Source organism: Aricia agestis, chromosome 12 (genome assembly GCF_905147365.1).
Source record: "Aricia agestis chromosome 12, ilAriAges1.1, whole genome shotgun sequence".
Lineage (NCBI taxonomy): Eukaryota > Metazoa > Arthropoda > Insecta > Lepidoptera > Lycaenidae > Aricia > Aricia agestis.
The window spans coordinates 8,384,832-8,406,759 of NC_056417.1; the positions used below are offsets into that span (position 1 = coordinate 8,384,832).

At 38.0% G+C, this 21,928-nt stretch overlaps 1 protein-coding gene across 1 annotated transcript in view; it reads left to right on the forward strand.

The window, feature by feature from the left end:
* Positions 1 to 21,928, forward strand: part of LOC121732704 — a 37,434-nt gene that overhangs the window by 14,209 nt on the left and 1,297 nt on the right. Inside the window, exons 12-25 of the mRNA XM_042122657.1 lie at positions 182 to 361; positions 1,011 to 1,105; positions 1,447 to 1,611; positions 13,959 to 14,223; positions 14,732 to 14,948; positions 15,684 to 15,727; positions 16,032 to 16,179; positions 16,411 to 16,489; positions 16,609 to 16,712; positions 16,986 to 17,178; positions 18,016 to 18,192; positions 19,100 to 19,199; positions 20,299 to 20,478; positions 21,019 to 21,113. Coding sequence (XP_041978591.1) covers positions 182 to 361; positions 1,011 to 1,105; positions 1,447 to 1,611; positions 13,959 to 14,223; positions 14,732 to 14,948; positions 15,684 to 15,727; positions 16,032 to 16,179; positions 16,411 to 16,489; positions 16,609 to 16,712; positions 16,986 to 17,178; positions 18,016 to 18,192; positions 19,100 to 19,199; positions 20,299 to 20,478; positions 21,019 to 21,113 — 2,042 coding nt within the window. The remainder of the gene's footprint in view (positions 1 to 181; positions 362 to 1,010; positions 1,106 to 1,446; positions 1,612 to 13,958; positions 14,224 to 14,731; positions 14,949 to 15,683; positions 15,728 to 16,031; positions 16,180 to 16,410; positions 16,490 to 16,608; positions 16,713 to 16,985; positions 17,179 to 18,015; positions 18,193 to 19,099; positions 19,200 to 20,298; positions 20,479 to 21,018; positions 21,114 to 21,928) is intronic.

Below are 21,928 nucleotides of genomic sequence, written 5' to 3' on the forward strand. Positions count from 1 at the left end.
TATGTATAAATGTTCTACTCTAGTAGCATGAAGAGATTTCTACTTAGATTAGGGCCAATCAATCAATTTTGCCAGCCTGGGTTAATTGCTAATATATTTATATTTAAATCTATGATTAACTTTAACCCACACTCTTAGGCCACGAAACGGTTAACTAAAAGCCAACTTTTCGTCCTTTCAGGTGTGGAGAACCTTTGCCTGGACATAGAGTACATGTTGGGCATCAAGATATCGGCGTTCTGGCGCGTGTGCTGGGCCATAGTCACGCCGGTGCTGATGTGCACGGTGTTCTTCTACTCCATGATCACAGCGGAGAGGATCGTCTTCGGCGAGGACTATGAATATCCTTGGGGAGCTTACCGTGAGTATTGTTCTTTTACTGTGTTACTACGTTGAGTATACTTCGCATGGATGGGCGCACGAAAGATTTGTTATAAAATACTTTTTGCGAGGAAGTGCGCAGGGTCATTAATCATTATGTACCATGCGACAGCAGCAACAACAAGAAATTGAAGACGTGAGTGGAAGAACCAAATACCTCACATTTTATAACATGAGAACAATTATTCATTTTTTGCCTTATAATTTAACAAACCTTGTAACTTACCTACTTCATCATCTGGCTAATATATCTAGCTACACATAAAATCCACATTTTTTTTATAACAAATCATTTTTACGGATTTAAAGCCTCCATTCATAAAAAAACGGCAATTTTTTAACTATAACTTACGTAGTTCTTTCACTCAGGTCTTCAATTAACAGCAAAATCTGTTATAAAATTTCCTCCTGTTGCATTGCTGTCGCAAGATAGAAAACGACCCAGCGGGTATTTTTTTCGAGTCGCAGCCCACACTCGCCTATAGGTTTACAGTCCTTTTGCTAATGTCTTAGTTATAGATACTATTTTTGTTATTATTAGATAATATGCTACCTAAACTAAATTTAGCATTTACGTATTTCATCATCGTGTTTATAAGTATTTAAAAAACATTTTATTATTGTTTCAGTTGCCGGAGACTTGCTACAATACGCCGGCATGGCGATGGTGCCTCTGTTCATCATTATCGGTTTATGGATATATAGATCGAAGAATGTAGTAGAGGTGAGTACTTTTATATTTTTGTTAAACTATTTACATACTTTATGAGGTAAAAACATCAAATTATTGGCACTTAGGAAGTTTGTTCTACATAAAATCCTTTTATTATTGTCGTTCTAAATATAGGTTTTAGATACAAATAATATGATACAACCACCGGATGGAAGGATTAAGGAAACAGCGTCTAAACTATAAAAGTTAACTTCATACCTTTATTTTGTCGACTAAAGAAATTTGCAACGGTGCCTGATTTTAACACGACAAAGTTGATGTCCGTTCGAAAATGTTACTTAAACTAAAGTTGTTTTGATGCTCTAGATAATAAAAATCGTTCATGTTCACAGACCTTCAAGAACGCATTCCGCAAGAGGCCAACATACGGACCCACCGATCCGGAAAGATTCCGCGACTGGAAGAACTTCAAACAACAGAAGAAAGAGGAGCGAGAGGCCAAACGGAAGAATCTGCTGCATCACTACTGCGTTATACTGTTCAAAGGATATTCGAGATAGGACTCTAAGAAGAAAAAATCAACAACGAAATTTAAAAATAGAAGAACATATTTTTTCTAAAGGCTTATTTTTATATGGGTGATAAAAGCCTAGTCAAAAGGTTTTTTACATAGCTAAAAAACCATACTTATAGCATTTAAATGAATATTGAAATTATTTGTTAAAGCTAGACAAAACATTTTAGTCCGTGTGAATATCGGATTAACTCTATTACGATAGTTCGTGTAGATTCACCAGTGTTTAGTCAAAGAAAAAAATTGTATTCTTCTCTCGCAAAATACTAAAATATTACTTTATCAATTAAATTATACCAAAGTCAGTCAGTCACGGCTAGGTATCCTCTGTAAAATATACTTAATCCTACAATGTAGTTCGCTAATGTAAATAATACCTGTTTGTTCATAATTTTAAGTTTATAATTAATTTAGGTTTAACTTATTTATAAATCTGCTTTTCACAAATTCTTTAACAGATAAGTGTTAAATATTAGAGAAGGAATAAGTGAAAACAGAGGCTATGTGGTCGCTGAGTGAAAAGGACATTTACCTAACGGAACTGGTTTCTATTCTGTAACCTACGAAAATAACCTAGTTATTGAATGTCAACAGTTATTCACTTTTCTACATTATTAACATGAAATCACTGAGAGATTTTAGAAACAAAACTGTTTTAAAAAAACACGTGATTTCATAACATGATCTGGAGAAATAAATATTTAAAAACGGATTATTTTACTTCATTTTTTGGCCCTGCACGCATTCATGATTATTATTAAATTAAATTTATAAGAAGCTTTCTCTATATTTTAAGTAAATCCATACTCTTATATTATGATGTTTTTACGTAGCACGAAAATCTATACTCTACGAGTATAATAATATTATAATTCTGCAGAGTTTGTTTTTTTGTTTGTTAAAACGCGCTAATCTCAGGAAGTACGGGTCCGATTTGAATAATTCTTTTACTGTTGGATAGGCCGTTGCTCGAGGAAGGCTATAGGCTATATTTTATCACGCTAAGACTAATAGGAGCGAAGAAATAGAGGAAAATGTGGAAAAAACGGGGGAAACTATATGAAAGGGCTTATTTGAACGCGCTAATCTCAGGAACTACTGGTCCGATTTGAAAAATTCTTTCAGTGTTAGATAGCTCATTAATTGAGGCAGGCTATAGGCTATATTTTATTACACTAAGACTAATAGTAGCGAATAAATAGAGGAAAATGTGGGAAAAACTTGGGAAATTATATGAAAGGGCTTATTTGAACGCGCTAATCTCAGTAACTACTGGTCCGATTTGAAAAATTCTTTCAGTGTTAGATAGCCCATTTATCGAGTAAGGCTCTAGGCTATATTTTATTACGCTAAGACTATATAAACAAAATAAAAGGAAAGTTAATACATAATTTAAAGTGAATAAAACAATGACAACTGACAACTATGACAACTGCGCATTTCAAGGCCAACGCTCAAAAGCAAAACTCGTGACGGTACCTATACTCGTATCAAAGTAGCGCGGTGTCTTTGCGCAGCGTATTTATGTGTGGGAGTTCCCCGCTCGGTCTTCTTCGAAACACGTACGTAAAACAATCTTACGAGAATGCCGCGTCCTACTCTAACAAACGAGAAATTACGTTGTTAGAGCAGGACGCGGCATTCTCGTCCGATTGTTTGAGTCTCAAAACGGTTTCGTAGTAGACCTACAGATAAAATAACAATGAAGTTATGTGATCACTCTAGTGTTATTAGATCGTAAAATTGAAATGCTTTTGCCACAGCAATCTTTAAGTCACGAACCTCTCAACATTATGGCTCCGCATTGATTGCGACGACCACCCTCGCGTTTTTGCGTGCCTATATAGGTCCCATAGTGGTAATCCCGAGACGGACTGACTCTTTGAACACCTGCAAGCAGCTTCAGAATATTTACTGCAGCAGCAGATCCCATCCGCAGAGATCATAATACTTGGCGACTTTAACGCCCACCACGCCGACTGGCTCAATTCCAGTAAAACTGATCATGCGGGAAGATCTGTCTGCGACTTTGCTCTTGCGAACGACTTAACACAACTGGTTGCTACGCCTTCGCGAATCCCAGATGTAGACAGTCAGAATCCTTCCCTGTTGGACCTTCTGCTGACTTCAAATCCTGATGGCTACCAAGCATCCATGACCGCACCACTTGGTTCATCGGATCATTGCCTTGCCACTTACGACGGCATTGCGACAGCGTGCTGTTAAATACCGTCGTGTGTGGCCCTACAAGTTAGCGGACTGAGATGGGATGCGGTAATTTTTTGCATCCTATCCTAGAGGGCACTTGTGGTTCTCGTAGGATGATCCCCACAACATTGCCAACTCCGTTGCCAATGTGGTGATGCAAGGGATGAAGCTTTTCATTCCGTCCTCTGTAGTGCCAACTTGCGGCAGATTTCGTTCCTGGTTTGCTTCATCCTCCAAAAAAGCTTCTCGCCGGAAGCAGAAGGCTTACCAATCCTAGGCCAATGCAGTGTCTGCTCGGGATTTAAATACCAGCACATATAAAATGAAATACCATCCTTGTACTTACTGCATTCTTATGAATTATGAAATACTCAAGAAAGAGATCACTCGGGCAAAGAAACAGCACGTCAATAGAATTGGTGAGAGACTCGAGCGCCTCTCTTCCGTTCCGAACCCGTGCATTCTGGTCTCTGGCCAAAGCTATTGAAGGGAATTTCTGCAAGCCAACCCTACCATCCCTACACGTCAAAAATGGATCTTTGACAAAGCCCATCATCTTGGTAAGTTCTTTGCGTCAAGCTTGACCCGAGGTGACGGGGAACAGAAACCGCCGACCAAACCGCGATGCACGAGCGTAATTTCGGATATTTGGTTTCATCAGCGCTCAGTGCAAATAGTCCTCCGTTCCCTTGATATCCAATTAAAGTCGAGTGGGCCTGACGGAACACAAGAGGAGTGTGTTAAAAAAAGTGTGCTCCAGAGTTGGCTCTGATCTTAACGCGTCTTTTTCGGCTCTCTTGTTCTTCTGGCATTGTACCGGCTTCCTGGGAAACTTGGTGTACCCGATCCCCAAAAAAGGTGACCGCTTAAATCCATCCTATTACAGACCAATCGCTATAACCGATTTATAATATAATGGAATCACTTTTGGAGGCATTTGCTGTTAGTTTGGACATTGCGAAGGCCTTTGATCGGGTATGGCACAAAGCGCTGCTATCAAAACTTCCATTCCGTCATATAGACTCCCCGAGAAATTATGCAAATAGGTCATGCGGGATCCGCGTCTTGTAGGTGCGGGGTCCAGCTGATTAAAAATTGGCGCGGGATCCCGTGGGATTGCGGGATTGCAATCCCTAGTACATAGTTTACTAGAATTAATAAGTTTAGAAGTCGCGCCGACTTTACGCCAAATGCAGATCGGCGGCGGCGGCGTCAAAAAAATGTCGGCGGCGGCGGCGGGTCGGCGCGGCGCACACGTCTAGAAATAACTGAAACAAAAAAAAAAATTTTTCATCTAACCTATGCGTGAGGGGTATCTATGAATAGGTCTTCAAAAATCATATTGAGGTTTCTAAAATATTTTTTTTCTAACCTGAATAGTTTGCGAGAGACACTCTTACAAAGTGGTAAAATGTGTGTCCCCCCCTCTCTAACTTCTAAAGTAGGGGCATGATAAGTCTCAAAAAAATATATGAAGTACATTACTACAAAAACTACTAACGAAAATTGGTTCGAACAAGATCTAGCCAGTAGTTTTTTTATACGTCATAAATGGTAAACCTTAATTTAAATTTCATTAAATCAACTGAAATATCAAAATAAATCAAAACCCTCTTAATTTCATAAAAATAAACCTTATTGCTGCTGCGGAACCCTTCATGGGCGAGTCCAACTCGCCCTTGGCCGGTTTTTTCACACTTTTCAACACATAAGATGAAAGTCTACAACGGGTGCACTGACTGTCGACACCCAAGGGCCGATCCATCTATAATATCAGGGCGGATGAAATAAAGAAAATTACATAAAATTACAGTGGCTATCGACCCAGCCTGTTTTTATCAAAGTCAATAAAAATAGCAAAGTTGCTTATTTTCTCAATATAATTAGTTTTTGAGTGAGTTTGCTAGTGTGTTATGTCTACACGCCGGGATGCACAAAGCTATTAAGAGTCCGGGTGCCATCGAAATTCTCATACAAACGTAATACCAAGATAATTTCCCATACGAGAATATTTACCATGATAGAAGTGATAATACTTTAGGGTGTTTATAAGTCCCCTGTATACACTGTGAAAGTAGCAGCGCTGAAAGAGTAATTTTTTTCACTTGTATAGGCAAACTCATGACGCTATGGCGCTTGCCTATACAAATCACAAAAAATGGCTCTTTTAGCGCTGCTACATTCACGGCGAACTCTATAATAAGGAACACATACACACCCTAAAGTATTGTCACTTTATTTTGTGACACCCTGTATAAGTATTCCTCTTACTCAAATAAAAAATATGACCTAAGACTGCTAAACTAGCATTATATGTCCCTCGGTAACCGCGGCTTAATAGTTTTGTGGATCCCGGCGCGCAGACGTAACACACCATATTAATAGTTTTTTATTCCCTAGCAACAAAATTTGACCCAAGACTGCTAAATTAGCATCACACTAGCATGATAGTCCCTCGGTAACCGCGGCTTAATACCTCTGTGGATCCCGGCGTGCTGACAACAGTGTAACCCGGGGAATGTGCGGTAGGGCAATTCCCTTTAAAAATACGTTACGCTAATGAGTAATAATTAGTAATTACCTAATGACCCTAAATTCACGAAAAAATATTCTCCATAAAAATTCAGAGCATGAAAACCATTAAAATGCAAAAGTTTTAAACTCTAAATGAATTTTTCACTCGTTCAAGCTTGTTTGTGAAACTTAAATGCGTTAAAACAGTCATAATAGTTGTATCAATTAATATTCCGTTACACAAAGGTTTTATATCAGACTAGCTGTCCCGGCAAACGTTGTTTTGCCTGTTTTCCCTGCTTTTCTCTTGAAGTTTTTCTAATTATTTTTTTCTATAAACGTCACGGAGCCCGAAACCTTTCCAACGAATGCAAAACCGTGGAAATCGGTTCGTGCGTTCTGGAGTTATAGCGTCAGGAAGGAAAACCCGACTTATTTTTATATATCAGACAATAGCACACGGTTTTGCACACAGCACCAATCGTTATCAGTTCGTATTTAATAGGTCGTATAAAGAGCGTTGAATAAATACTTATTTCTCCATATCGACATATCTCTTTACGCGTAAACAGTTGTTTTATAGATTAATAGATTAAATACATTATCCGCTGATAAATGATTTGCAGTACTTTACTTTGAATTCCAGAAGGTATTGAAAAATATTTCATTACTTAATTTTAGTTATTTCTGTTGTATGTACTGGTATCAATTTATCTTTACTTTCATTAAAACTACATCTCTGGTTAACTTTATTTATTTATCTATATTATCTTACGTTTGCATTCAGAGACAATTATTGATTGCTTAAGCAGTTACTTAATAAATATTATCGACCTGAAGTTCATACATATTCCATCAGTGTTTATTAAATAACTGATTGCGGTCGTTAGTGAATGGTAGCCTACATGGGCATTATAACTAAAACTTTAATGAACGGTTTAAGATACATATTGGGAAACCACAAAGTGCATGCTCCTCCGACGCAACGCTGAACCTGATCGTCAAGTACCAGTATACCACTAAACAATCAGATGATATTATGAGCTCGAAAATAAATCTTGCATCTTTGCCATTGAATCATCAAGGCGTTACAAATTACAATACAGATAAAGTCTAGGGAACCCGATGTTGCTGAGTCTACATAACGACACCAATCTGGGTTTAATGGAGATAACCACAAATCACGATGCATATTTTAAGAATGAAACAATGTTGTTTCATTCTTTATTCAATGTTGTTTAATCACAGTGTAATCCTCGTCTTTTTGTAATGTTACAAAAAGACGAGGATTACACTTATCGGGCACTTAGGTTTCATCCAAGAACGCGCTTAGTACTCACTTAGCCCGGCCGCACATTATCCGAAATTTCTGATCAGAAAAATTCGGACGCCCCGCCGAAACGCACTCTGTACATCATTTTGTTGTGGAGTGTGGACCCCGCATACTATCAGAAGTCTGAAATGTATGAGCGGGGCGGGGCGTCCGAATTTTTCTGATCAGAAATTCGGATAATGTACGGTCGGGCTAAACCGGTTCCAAACGTATAAACGCGTTTATAACACCTAATTGCATTTCGCCAAAATAAACTAAACGCGTTCACAGCAAATCCGAGGTTTATCTTCTGAACGCCCAATGTTCGAGGTTTAACTTCATAAAACCCGTTTAAGTCCTGACAGTGTAGTGTTGTGAGTCTTGACTTATGAGTCATGACTCATGGCGGATCGACAAAAATGTCAAGATGACAGTTTTTACAGATGCGTTTGATTAGTTTATCTGTGTATCGTGTCTTGCTATTTTGTTGATAAAAAAACGTGACAAGGCTCCAAAATGATAAAAACACGTAAAATCATCGCGTGACGTCACGTAAACTTAGATTGATACCTCGATCGTGGGAAAACCAGACTCAATGCTATTCAATTGTTATTGCGGTCGCCGGTGACCGCTTGGGGCTTGCGGCCATAATTAAGTAATCGTAATTAAAAGAAAATTTAAATTATTGTAATTCCTAGCTACATCGATTTATCGCCCCCGAAACCCCCTATATACTAAAATGAAAATCGTTGGAGCCGATTCCGAGATTCCAATTATATATATATATATATATATATATATATATATATATATATATATATATCCCTCTGCCACTGACGTGACGTCTGACAGACACCAGGATACCTATGAGTAGTTGCTACGTTGCCAATTCGCGCCGTATAGTTTTGTCTCTCTCTGTACCTTCCTGCGTGGACGCAAGCCGCCCGCCAGTGCAGTGTAGGCAGCTGCAACGCGTGTATGTGTGGAGCTAGAGCTGTTTGGTGTCTACCAGACGTAAGGTCAGTAATAAATGATGGATCTGGCAGACGTAACGTCAGTAATATCGCTATAATTTCATATAATAATTTCATATAATCGCTATAATTTCAGTGTCGTAAATACGTCTGGTCAGTAAATTAATGATTGAACTTTTAGCGCAGCTACATTTATTATCATATATTATTGCTTTTAGATGGCAAGCAACTCTCAAAGTATAGACCTGCAAGGAAGGGAAAGGCTCCTGAAAACGTCAACATTTTGAATGACCAGCAAATTCTGCAGTGGATAGATGAAGATCAGGATTTTGCTCGAGAATTAGTACTCCCTGCACTAAAACAAAGAGTTTATAATGAAAGATTACCTAGAGAATTGAGAATGACTTTACGTCGTGTACTAGGCAATGATTTACCTCCTCCACCCCCCAGGGAGCCTGAATCATCATCAACAAGGAAGTTATGTCGAGTTCGCCCAAGCAAATTGAAAATAAAACAAGATTTGCCTGTTGTGCTTGCGCAAAACCTATTTGTCTGCAATGTTCCGTACAAATTTGTGAAGACATAATAGAGAAGTTTAAGGCTGTTAAAAAAAAACTACTCTAAGGATTTCTTTTTTATTGCTTTTTTTGGTTAATTTTATGTTTAAAGAAGACTGATTTAAGTTAAAAGTGTTGATTTTATGCTACGTTTTATTTTAAATAATATTTTAAAGGAGGCTGTGACAAATGTTCCTATTATTACTATGATAATAAAGATTTAATATTTTCGTAATTACGTGTTTCATTTAACATAATTAATATTAAAATGAGTTTTTATATAATACTATACATATTATATCTAAACAACTTAATTAAAAAAGTTAACCATAAATTTTTTTATTGATAATCAAAGTTTACGTCTGACAGACTACTCCTCAGTAGAATATTTACAAGAACGCCACCTCAGTGGCAGAGGGTTAAATATTATATATATATATATATATATATATATATATATATATATATATATATATATATATATATATATATATATATATATATATATATATATATATATATATATATATATATATATATATATATATATATATATATATATATATATAATTGGAATCTCGATACCGAGCAATGCTCGGTCAAATAGCTAGTGTAATTTCAAAGCTAGGCTTTCAGATGACCAAGGATTATCATATAAATTTTATATATATATATACAAGAATTGCTCGTTTAAAGATATAAGATAGAAAAAATTGTAAAGTAACAAACAATAGAACAATACAAAGTGAAATTGGTGATCTCAGTCAGGGTCAGGGTTACCAAACGAGGTTTTGCCCGCGGCTTTGCTCGCATTAAGAAGTATTATTATATACAAACTTTCATCCCCTATTTTAACCCCTTGGGGTTGGAATTTATCAAAATCCTTTCTTAGCGGATGCCTTCGTCATAACATCTACCTGCATGCAAAATTTCAGCCCGATCCGTCCAGTGGTTTGGACTGTGCGTTGATAGATCACCATGACAGTCAGTCACCTTTGAGTTTTATATATATTATAGATTACTAGTCAAAATGAAGTAAGGTGTCTCCAGGGGTCAGGGTTGCCAAAATTACTTTATATTGCAAATTACCTGCTATTGTCAAAATGAAATAAGGTGTCCCCAGCTGTCATCGACCTTTTTGTCTTGGATCTATATTATGAAAAATGCTCGCACTGTATTCAGTTAGCGAAAAAATTGAACTCATTATGACACAAACTATTATGGATTTATCGAAAAACCTCATTCATTGTCAATCACGGTTTGTATAGAAAACGATAAAACATGACAAGTTTTTTGACAAGGGGTCAATGTCCGATACCAATGAGTATGTTAACTACACCGCTACGTTCGTTAAGACACTTTGAGTTCCGGGTAAGACATAAACCTATAATGCTATATTAAGTCTATGGGGTAAGACATGTGGTAGTTGCCACATCAGCTATTTATAAAAAAACTAGCTGTCCTGGCAAACGTTGTTTTGCCATATAAAGTATTTCGCCCATATAGGTAATATATTATTTTATTGAAGTGACTAAATAAGTATGGCACCATTATGGCACCATGGCAATGTCCATCGCTATCCCGTTGCACAAACGATGGTCGCCGTCAGTCTCGAGTTGTAATAATTTACTATTATTTATTCAATAAAATTGCACTTATCAATATAAAAAGTAGCCAGTTGCCGATTCTCAGACCTACTAAATATGCATAAAAAATTTGGTAAAAATCAGTAAAGCCGTTTCGGAGGAGTACGGTAACTAACATTGTGACACGATAATTTTATATATAAGAAGATATATAAATAACTATTAACTACATAATAATTTTATGATAATGTTCATAAATATAACACTGATTGTTAACAAGTTTTGTTCAATAATTTTAAATGGACGTCAAAATATATGTCATTTTGTCAATTGATACCTAAGCACAAAGTTGGAAGCCCGCTATATAAAGCGACAGCAGACGACGCGCGACGTGTCGTCACTACACTACTGGTTTCTATGTATTTCTATGAAAGTGTCTAACTTCGTGTCGTTAGCTGCGGAGGGTATTTCATAGAAATACATAGAAACCAGTAGTGTCGCGACGACACGTTGTCTGCAGTTGTCGCGTGACGCTCGGTTCCAACTTAAATTGTAATCTTCCAAAACATATTAAGATAAAAATAAAGCACTAACATAATATGAAAGGTTAAGGTATTGTTTAAATTCGGTTTGTGGCACCCCTGTCTTCGTGATTAGCTCATAGCAATCGATAAACTAGAGATAACGAATTACCACAAATATATAATAATTAAACCTCAAAATATTGCTCAGCTTATTTCTGTGAATAACGGATACCGTACGATAATATGGTAAGGACGAACAATAAATCTATGCGAAGTTCAAGTGAATAAATAATGAAAATCAAAAATTATCATTTAATACTAAACAGGATGTAACAAAACTAAGTGGTAATACTTTAGGGTTTGTATGTGTTCCTTATATATTATACTAGCTGTCCCGGTGAACTTCGTGCCACTTTAAAACCTTCCCTGGACTTCTACGAATATTTTAAGACTAAAATCAGACCAATCCGTTCAGCGGTTTTCGAGTTTTAGAGCGACTAACACATTTGAAAATCCATATTTATATATAAGATATAGTTGACTGTGAAAGTAGCAGCCCTGAAAGAGCAAATATTTTTTGCCATGGGCAAGCGGCTGCGCGTCATTAATTGTTACATGCAAAGATGAAAAAAAAGTTTATCTTTCAGCGCTGCTACTTTCACAGTGGAAATATAATATAGGGGACTAATACACACCCTTAAGTATTATCACTTAGTTTTGTTACACCCTGTTTATAAAATAAAATGCTAATTTCACATTTTAAGGATTCCGGACCTCCTGGACTTGGCACAGCCGAAAATGGGCAGATTAATGAGAAATCGCAAGATTTTAATGAGCCACATTTTAAAACACCACATGAAGAAAAAATGGCAAAGGTATTTTATACTTTCATAATATTTTCACATATTAAAATGAGACCCAAAGAAAAAAGATGCTATTTTTAACAAAAAAAAATAGAAAATATTCTATTTTTGCTTTTGAATAAGTACCAAAATTTCTAACAGATCTTAAATTGCGAGAATTTTCTTACTTTGGCAAAATAACTACAATAACGGAAAATAATAGAAGACGTGAGCGGATGAAATGGGTAACTAACTAACAATTTGAAAACTGTCGTTTTTTTTTGCATTAAGGGACGCTTTGATTGCCGTCCGATTTGACGGACGATTGCTTTTGGACAGGGAAAATGATTTTAAATAAAAAATAGGGATTCTATTTATAGCTAGATATATCAGGTAGATAATAAAGTTGGTAAGTAACAAGGTTTGTTCAAATTAAAAGGGAAAAATGAGTAGGTAATTGCACCTTTTTTGTAAAATGTTAGTTACCCGCTTCGTCCACTCATGTCTTCAATGGTGATGGCTAACTTTGAAAAACTACACCATATTATCACTTTATCGACTCGGTCGGCCTATTGCCGTCCACTGCATAGGCCACCCAATGAACGCCAACCATCCCGATCTTGAATAGTGATGGAAAACTTTGATAAAGTACATATATACTACTACTAGATGTCCCGCGCGGCTTCGCCCGCGTAAATTAGAAATTTTACAGAATCCGTAGGTACATTTTCCCATAAAAAATATTTCCCCCGTTTTTCCCACATTTTCCTGAGTTTCTTCTATCGTATTAGTCTTAGAGTAATAATATAATATAACCTTCTCGATAAATGATGAGTCTTACTCGATAAATGATCTATCTAACACTGAGATAAGTTTTTAAATCGGACCTGTAGTTTCTTAGATTGACGCGTTCAAGCAAACATACTCTTCAGGTTTATAATATTAGGTAGATATAGATTTTTTTTAATTATCGCTTGACAAACTCGAGTCTCGATCTAAAAGACTATGAAATGGTATAATATGGTAGTGATGATGATGATGATGATGATGATGAATGTAATTTGCATAGTAGCATATGCTTTCTGTTCTTAAAACAACGCCGAAACTCCCAAACTTGTATCTATAAAGAATCAGGAATTCTCTCAGCACCTTCCGAACCACGGTATACCAGGTATATCTCGGTGCAAAATCTTACTTGTTGGTAGCATATGCTTAGAATACTTCTCACGAAACCGAAGTCACAATATGTTTCCCTATAAGTTTTGAGGAGTTCCCTCGATTACTTATGGATCCTTCATCAGATCACCACTTTTCTGAATATAATACCAAATTGGGATGATACCCTATATACCAAAAGAAAAATTTTGAAAATCGGTTAACAAACGGCGGAGTAATCGTTGAATATAAGAAAACGAACATAACACCTCCCCCATTTTGAAAGTCGGTTAAAATTGTAGCCTATGTGTTATTTATTTAATATTTTAATCAGCACATGAATTGAATAACAAAATTTTTTTCAAATTAATCGTAGCACCATCTGTCGGGACAAACTAAAATTGAAATAGAATAATATTGAATGCGATGATAGCGCCGTCCGCCGGATCTAATGTAAAACATTCCAAAATCAACAACTCCTTATAAATAAGAAATTAATTGAAAAAACATTTTCCAGTAGACCAAACTGTAAATCTAAACCATTCTCGAATCTCCACGAACACACACAAAAAATTTCATCAAAATTGGTCCAGTCGTTTAGGAGGAGTTCAGTCACATACACACGCACACAAGAAATATATATATACTACTATTGCAGATGGCAGACATGTCCTGCCGAAAGCGACCAAGATGGGACAACAAATACGAGTTCTGGGTGTCGATTATATCAGCGACGGTCGGTTTTGGCAACGTCTGGAGGTTTCCTTTCATAGCTTTTCAAAATGGCGGTGGCGCCTTCTTGATCCCATACGTGATAATCCTGGTATTAATAGGCTCACCGTTGTACTTCCTGGAAACGAGTGTAGGACAATTCAGTAACAGGAACTGCGTTAACGTTTGGGAGATGTCACCAGCTATGAAAGGTATGCGTTTAATGTGATGCGTACCCACTGATCTCCATTATACAAGTAAATAATGGAGGTCAGTGTGCGTATTACCTACACTTCTTTAATTTTTGCCAACTATTAATATAGACGTGAAATAATTATTAAAAAAATCAATACATATCTGGCTAGTGGCTTAAAGTTCCTGCTTAATGATAACTTAACGACGACATGTCTAAACCTCGTCTCCTAGAAAACCTTTTGTAAAGTATCAAGTATTTAAAAATAAATTCAAATACTTATGACACTGAACTTATGGGCGATTTACCTTATTCCAATCCAGTGCATTCCAGTGACTTACTACATTAATCCAGTAACAATTCAACGCTGGGTTGGATTACTGGATTAGAATAATGTAAACCAGCTATTATGGAGCTATTATGGAAACTATTGTCCACTTTTTGGACGTACCTTTCATATTAACCCTAAAATCATAATTTCGTTCGAAAAATGAAGATCATAAAATAACAATGACCGTCCCTCACAGGCACTGGCTACGCACAGACGTTGGGAGCGGCGTACAATCTGACCTACAACGTATCTCTAATCGCCCTGTGCCTCTACTACATCGCTATGAGTTTCTCCAACCCGCTGCCTTGGTCAGTCTGTGACCCCGAGTGGACCGACTGCATCCCGTCAGGAACGTCGGTCAATATGAGCGAGGTTGAAGGTGATCTTGTAAGCAGTGCTGAGTATTTCTTTAGGTGAGTAATTCTTTTTTTTTTTTTTTTATGAAATAAGGGGCAAACGAGCAAACGGGTCACCTGATGGAAAGCAACTTCCGTCGCCCATGGACACTCGCAGCTTCAGAAGAGCTGCAGGTGCGTTGCCGGCCTTTTAAGAGGGAATAGGGTAATAGGGGAGGGTAGGGATGGGAAGGGAAGGGAATAGGGTAGGGGATTGGGCCTCCGGTAAACTCACTCACTCGGCGAAACACAGCGCAAGCGCTGTTTCACGCCGGTTTTCTGTGAGAACGTGGTATTTCTCCGGTCGAGCCGGCCCATTCGTGCCGAAGCATGGCTCTCCCACGTATAAAAATTCGCTTTGAATCTCTCAGTAATATGCAGGTGGCAAGCCCAAAAGGAAGATCTTCCGACTGAGATCCCTAAGATCGGTCAGATCATTATCATACCTAGATCTCAGAATCTTATGCACTTCAAGATTTTGCGAATAAGAATATAAATTATAAACACAATTGGATATTTAATTTATTTTGTTTTTTGTATTTTTTGTTATAGCGGCAACAATACATAATCTGTAAAAATTTCAACTCTCTGGCTATTACCGTTCTCGAGATACAGCCTGGAGACAGACAGACAGACGGACAGACATCGAAGTCTTAATAATAGGGTCCCGTTTTTACCCTTTGGGTATGGAACCCTAATAAAAAGTATCATCCTATACTTCACCACTTCAAACATTGTTTAACTTTGTTACAGACGAACTGTTCTACGTCAGTCGGATGGAATTCACGATGGCATTGGTATGTTCTATCATTTATGAAGAATCCAATATCTTTTTTTTTTCTTCGATTACTTACTATAAACTTTACTATGTTTGTGACCATATCTCTTTTTTTAACACGATTTTATTAGCTTGAGCTGTATGTATGTAACGGAATCTTTGAGCACGATTTTTTACTATCCCCAGTAGTCTAATTAATTGGAAACTTTGCATACGTATTAAGAGCCAATGACAATGCAATAATTTATTTAAAAAATTAAGATAAAAAAAAGCGTTTTTTTTTTTTTTTTGTTTTTTTTTTAACCATTTTTTTTTTCTAACAGGAACTCCTCTATGGGATCTCTCACTGTGCCTGCTCGCCGGCTGGATCATCATATTCGTGGTGGTATCACGGGGCATCAAGAGCTCCGGAAAAGCGGCCTGGTTCTTCGCCTTGTTCCCTTATGTTGGATTAACGGTTTTGTTGATCAGGTTGGCTACTGATTCTGTTTAAATGTATAATTTTATTATTAAATTAATACGAAAGTGTCTGTCTTTTACCTCTTTGTTTTTATTACAAAAATGTAGGTTCTCGCGCGATTGATCAATTTCTAAACAACGTAGTTGCAGTCATTATCTGGTAGTTTTATATTCAAACTGTATTTTGTAAACGAGTTACTGAAATGACTTTAACATTATTAAATTGTCTCTTTATTGTTTCAGGGCAGTCACTTTGCCAGGGGCTGAAGATGGTATACTCTTTCTAATAACCCCGCAATGGCACAGAATGTTAGAATTCGGTGTAAGTATTTTTCAACAATTCAATTTTTCTTCTTATTTTTAGTATTTTAATTACATTCCTCTAATTGAGTATTGGCCGCAGTAGTAACACTATTTAAAAGTCCTTCATTTCATTTTCAGGTGTGGTACCAAGCAGCAACGCAAATTTTCTTCTCCCTATCAGTCAGTTCTGGAATTCTGATCATGTATTCCTCATATAACAATTACAATAACAATGTTTATAAGTGAGTATTAATCATTTATGTTTTCACTGTGTACCATTTATCGATATAGATACCGTAAGAACTAAGAGCGAAGCAACATTAGTTCATTGCTTTTGCGTATGTGGCTTTGCTCGGCGAAAGATCTAATTTTCTTTCTTTCTCTCTCTTCTGTCTTTTTAGACTAAAAGCAAATGCCATGTTTGTTGTGTACAAACAATTTCATGACCTAAATGATGTGCACAAGCAATATACACAACCATTTCCAATTTTAATATGTTTGGTGATCATTCTTAGGGTATCCTTGCTCGTGTCGTACTTGGACAGTGTGACGAGTTTGGTGGCCGCCATCATAGTATTCGCCGTGTTGGGTAACTTGGCACACGAGCTCAACTATGACGACATCACGAAAGTGATCAAGGGCGGCGGCACCAGCTTGGCCTTCATATCGTATCCTGACGCGATCGCTAAATCACCGTTTGCACCACAGGTCAGTATTGAATCGGCAAAGGAACTCTTTGACCCACTTTTCGTCCTCATTTTTTTAAAGTGGGCTTCAAAAGTTGAGTATCATTCCACCACAAGTGGAGTATACTATATATTCACGTTAGTGTAGGCAAAAAAATAGTAACCGTCTTTTATCCCCAATAATAGAACGTTGATTTTTGTTCCGCTGCTATAAATTTTCGATTATTTTTATTTCTTTTTTTTTATCTGGCTATGGTGAAAAATTTTAAGAAAGAGGACTATGATAAGTACCTATACAAGACTATGACCTACCTAAGCATTTGTTTCACAAACATCCGATAAATAGTTAGGCGCTACCTAAACTATTTATCGGATGTTCATAAATTAAGAGCTAATTAATAACACAAGCTATATTATACAGGGTGCAATTAAACGTTCCGGCTAAATTTCGATATGTTGATCCTTGTTAAAAATAAAAATACACGTATTTTTTTCTTTTGTAATCACTCAGTACTAAAATGTTGAGAAATATAATCCGAAAGTTATCCTAAAAACACCACAATTAATGGACACTACGCGTCGCCGGCGCGTGAAGTGCCCCCGCGCGCGCGCCACTTCCTGCATCACCCCCGCTCGGGTAGAGCGGGGGTGATGCAGGAAGTGGCGCGCCGCGAAATAACCGTTCTGCAATTATTTTATGTGGGATAAAATATGTTATTGAAAAAAAATAACACCCTATGTTTAGGTTAAATGAATTCTCCTAATGATACCTAAGCCCTAAAAAAATTTGGCCGGTAGGTTTAATTGCACCCTGTATTAACTTGCGGTGTCGGATATAATGTTTAAACTATCATTTCAGCTGTTCGCTGTACTGTTTTTCTTGATGTTGGTATCCCTGGGTCTCGGGTGCGGCGTGGCCATGATGTCGACAGTCAACACGATGTTGCTGGACAAGTTCCCCCGAGTGCCATTCACTTTGATGTCCATCGGTGTATGTGTTTGCGGCTTCTCCGTAGGACTCGTTTATATGACACCGGTAAGTTGTCACTTCATCTTAAAGATTAGCATAATAACAGATTTAGACTGCGTTCATACCAAAGTGACTGTGAACCCCCGAGAGTCTTACTGAGCATGTAGTATTTCCAGTCATATAAAAAAATTACGTTATTAGACTTTGCTCAATAGCAAAGCTAGGTGTTTTCGCATTCAACGTCTGACGGCTTAGTAACGTGAGAAAATATATTAGATACTAGATGACGCCCGCAACTCCGTTGCGCCAAAATTCGCTTATCGCGCGGGAATCGTACATTTTTCCGAGATAAAAACTATCCTATGTCCTTTCTCGGGACTCAAAATATCTCCATGCCAAATTTCAGCAAAATCGGTTCAGCGGTTCGCGCGTGAAGAGGTAACAGACAGACAGACAGACACACTTTCGCATTTATAATATTAGTAAGGAAGTATGGATTAAGGAGGTATTTCACCACTTCCTGATAAGTACCGGATAGGCTATTAAAAACTTATCTTGACAGATAGAGTATAGATGTCAGATTAGTTGTGAATATGTGACACAGGCCCTTAAATGTGGTATCTTTCACCATTAAAATATAAACATGGGGCTTAAAATGCGCGTCCACCGGATCGGAATCGGAGCGTACGCAGCGGACGGATTTGTTGCTTTGTATTGATTTCTATGGTACGCTCCGTCCGCACCGTACGCTTCGATTACGTACGGACGCGCAGCTTTAGCATTCATATTTTGTTCGTCTACGACGACCGTAGCCGAGCGTCTACGTACGTAGCAGCTCGTAGCATTTCGTAGCAGTCAAGTGCTACGTCGTCATTGTAGCTCCAGTTTTTTATTGTGTTACAACTGTATACAATGGGATTATTATAATATGAATTTAATAGTATCATATTAATTATTATTTCTGTGTTTTCAGGGTGGCCAATACATACTGGAAATTGTGGATTTCTACGGTGGACCTTTTATGAGGGTGTTTACGTCAATCCCTGAAACTATAGGCTTTTGCTGGATTTATGGTTGGTATATATTTACATACTAAATTGTAATCGTTCATATTTTTTGGTATATAAATATTTTGCAGTGAATCTTTGTACCTATAGGTAATTACTATCTTTAAGCTGAATAATAACTCAAATATGGTAAATATTCTCGTATGGGATTTTTTTATATCCTTATTTAAATAAAGGGCTTTTGCCGTACATGGCATGCCAGCCCCATCGTATCTTATAGCTATGATTAACAATTAATTAATGAAAAGACACTGCCGCATCACTTGCAGGTGAGGATATTATGCTTACATACCAAAATAAATCAGTAATATTAACCTTTTTATCAATTAACTCCTTCCTTTCATCCGCACCTGTATGGGAAATGATCTTGGTATTACGTTTGTATGAGAACTGCGATGGCACCCGCACTCTTAAGACCACACTTTTTAAGGCGTATTGCCTTAGCATGCACACCTGCCAGCTTTGGATAACGTTCAAACAAAAGTCGATGAGCCGTATAAGAGTTCAGTATAATATCCATACATACCGAACTCTTATGCGGCTCCCGCGAAGCTGCAGTGCTTCGGGTATGTTGCGGAGGCGGGAGTCCCTAACTTTTTTGCTATCATTAGATCAGCTCGGGTGGCTGCATTTTGGCATAGACTGCGCAGCTCTGACAATAGGATTCTCGAGGCTAACTTTGACGACAACTACAATAATCTAATGTACGTGCGGTGGATCTCTGTTCACATGAACCAGAACAAGAAGTGATTTTATGACTGGACGCCCCTTTACAGTGTCAACATTATTTTATTTCTTATTTTGATTTTACATAATGTTTGATATATTCTCTATACATTTATGCCTGAAATAAAGACCTTTTTTATTGCTAAATATTAACAAAACGGGAAAGGACATACGATAATTTCTATAACTAAAACATAATATACATTTCCGCGCTATAAAATTCCGGCAAACAAACTGCTATCTCTTTTTATTAAAAAATTAAGGGTGCAAACGAGTCACCTGATGGCAAGCAACTACCGTCGCCCATGAACACTCGCAACATTAGAAGAGCCGCAGGTGCGTTAGCGGCCTTTACTAAAAAAGAGATATTTCCTTACAGGAATAGAAAACATCTGCCTGGACATTGAGTTCATGTTGAAGAGGAAGACGTCGTCCTACTGGCGCGTGTGTTGGGCGGTCGTCACGCCCATATTCATGTTCGTCATATTCACATACGCCATGGTTACCTCCGACAGAATAAAGTTCGGAGGCACCTACGAGTACCCATGGGAAGCATACTGTAAGTATGCACTTCCGTATTTGTTAGGTTCAGATAAGTTTTCTTTAAATATAAAAAAAAACTAAGGCCGCGTTCCCATCAAACATGCGGCGCCGTCACAGAGGAAAGGGTTGACGCACCGTTCGCAGCACCGTGTCGTTACACGGTGACGGCGTTGCACGTGTTTCATGGGGGCGCGGCCTGCCGCTAAGTATTGGTGTTTGACCTGGTTTGATACGTTAGGAAAGTAGCAGGACAGATGCAGGATTTTCCTATTAGTATAAATACCGATTATGTAAGCTATAAACTATTTTAAACTAGCGGAGCGGGATAAAAGTACTACTCCTTTAAAAATTCTGAGCCGTTAATATTATTGTTATAACGGCCATTGGCGTACCGAGGGGAGAGGGCAAGGGGGGGGGCAGCTGCCCCCCTGGATCATGTTGACGTACGCCAACGCCAACAATAATAATATTTCACTATATCAATAGTATTTTATGTACCTTAAATTAGCTTTAGAAGAATCTACTCCAAAATTAGTGGATTACATTTGATTTCCAGTTGCAGGCGAAATGCTGAGATACATCGGTATATCACTAGTACCGTTGTTTATGCTCATCGGATTATGGAGAAATAGGTCTACCAATGTTATTCAGGTAATTCAAACTATTTATTTATTTATTTAAATCAGGCTACGTAGGCCCATACAATATATACCTTAATGACTAACATACATAAAAATTATATAAACTTAACAACTACACATTATCACGAATTAACGGCGACGTGACGCGCGCTTCATTCCGGAGTCTCCCCCGGAACCTTCGGTAAACCACATCAGTCGGCCAGAATTCCTCCGCTTCAAAGGTCGGGAGAAGATGCGTCGGTACTCTCCCCACAAAGGAACTGAAGTTGACCTTGTGGCGAGACTGCAGACGCTCGACCCTCAAGTGGAGGGATGTCTTCTTACTGATGTAGTCCACGACGTCTTCGACCTCCATGGACCAGTGCAGGCGGGATATGTACAGGGGCGTCGCGGGGATCTCGCTCCGCAGACGCAGCTCAGGGCTTGTACCACGAAACCATTTTGAGACTCAAACAATTGGACGAGAATGCCGCATCCTACTCTAACAAACGTGAAATGACGTTGTTAGAGCGGGGCGCGGCTTTCTCATTCGATTGTTTGAGTCTCATAAAGGTTTCGTAGTAGGCCTACAGGTACATATGGCGCGGTGCCGCGATGGTTGTGGGCGGCGGGCTTCTTCTTCCTTCTCTCCATCAGTATGAAGCCCTCCTCATCGCACCTCCTTCTCTCGTCCTTGCCAGGTCGAGAAGACTTAGCCTTGCGGCTCTTCGTAGCCTTGCGGCTCTCCGTAGTCTTGCGACTCTCCGAAGCCTTACGGCTCTCATTTTCCCCATTTTATGCGCCCGCAGGGGAGGCGCGGGGCGACCAGCAACAGTCGCGTAGTTT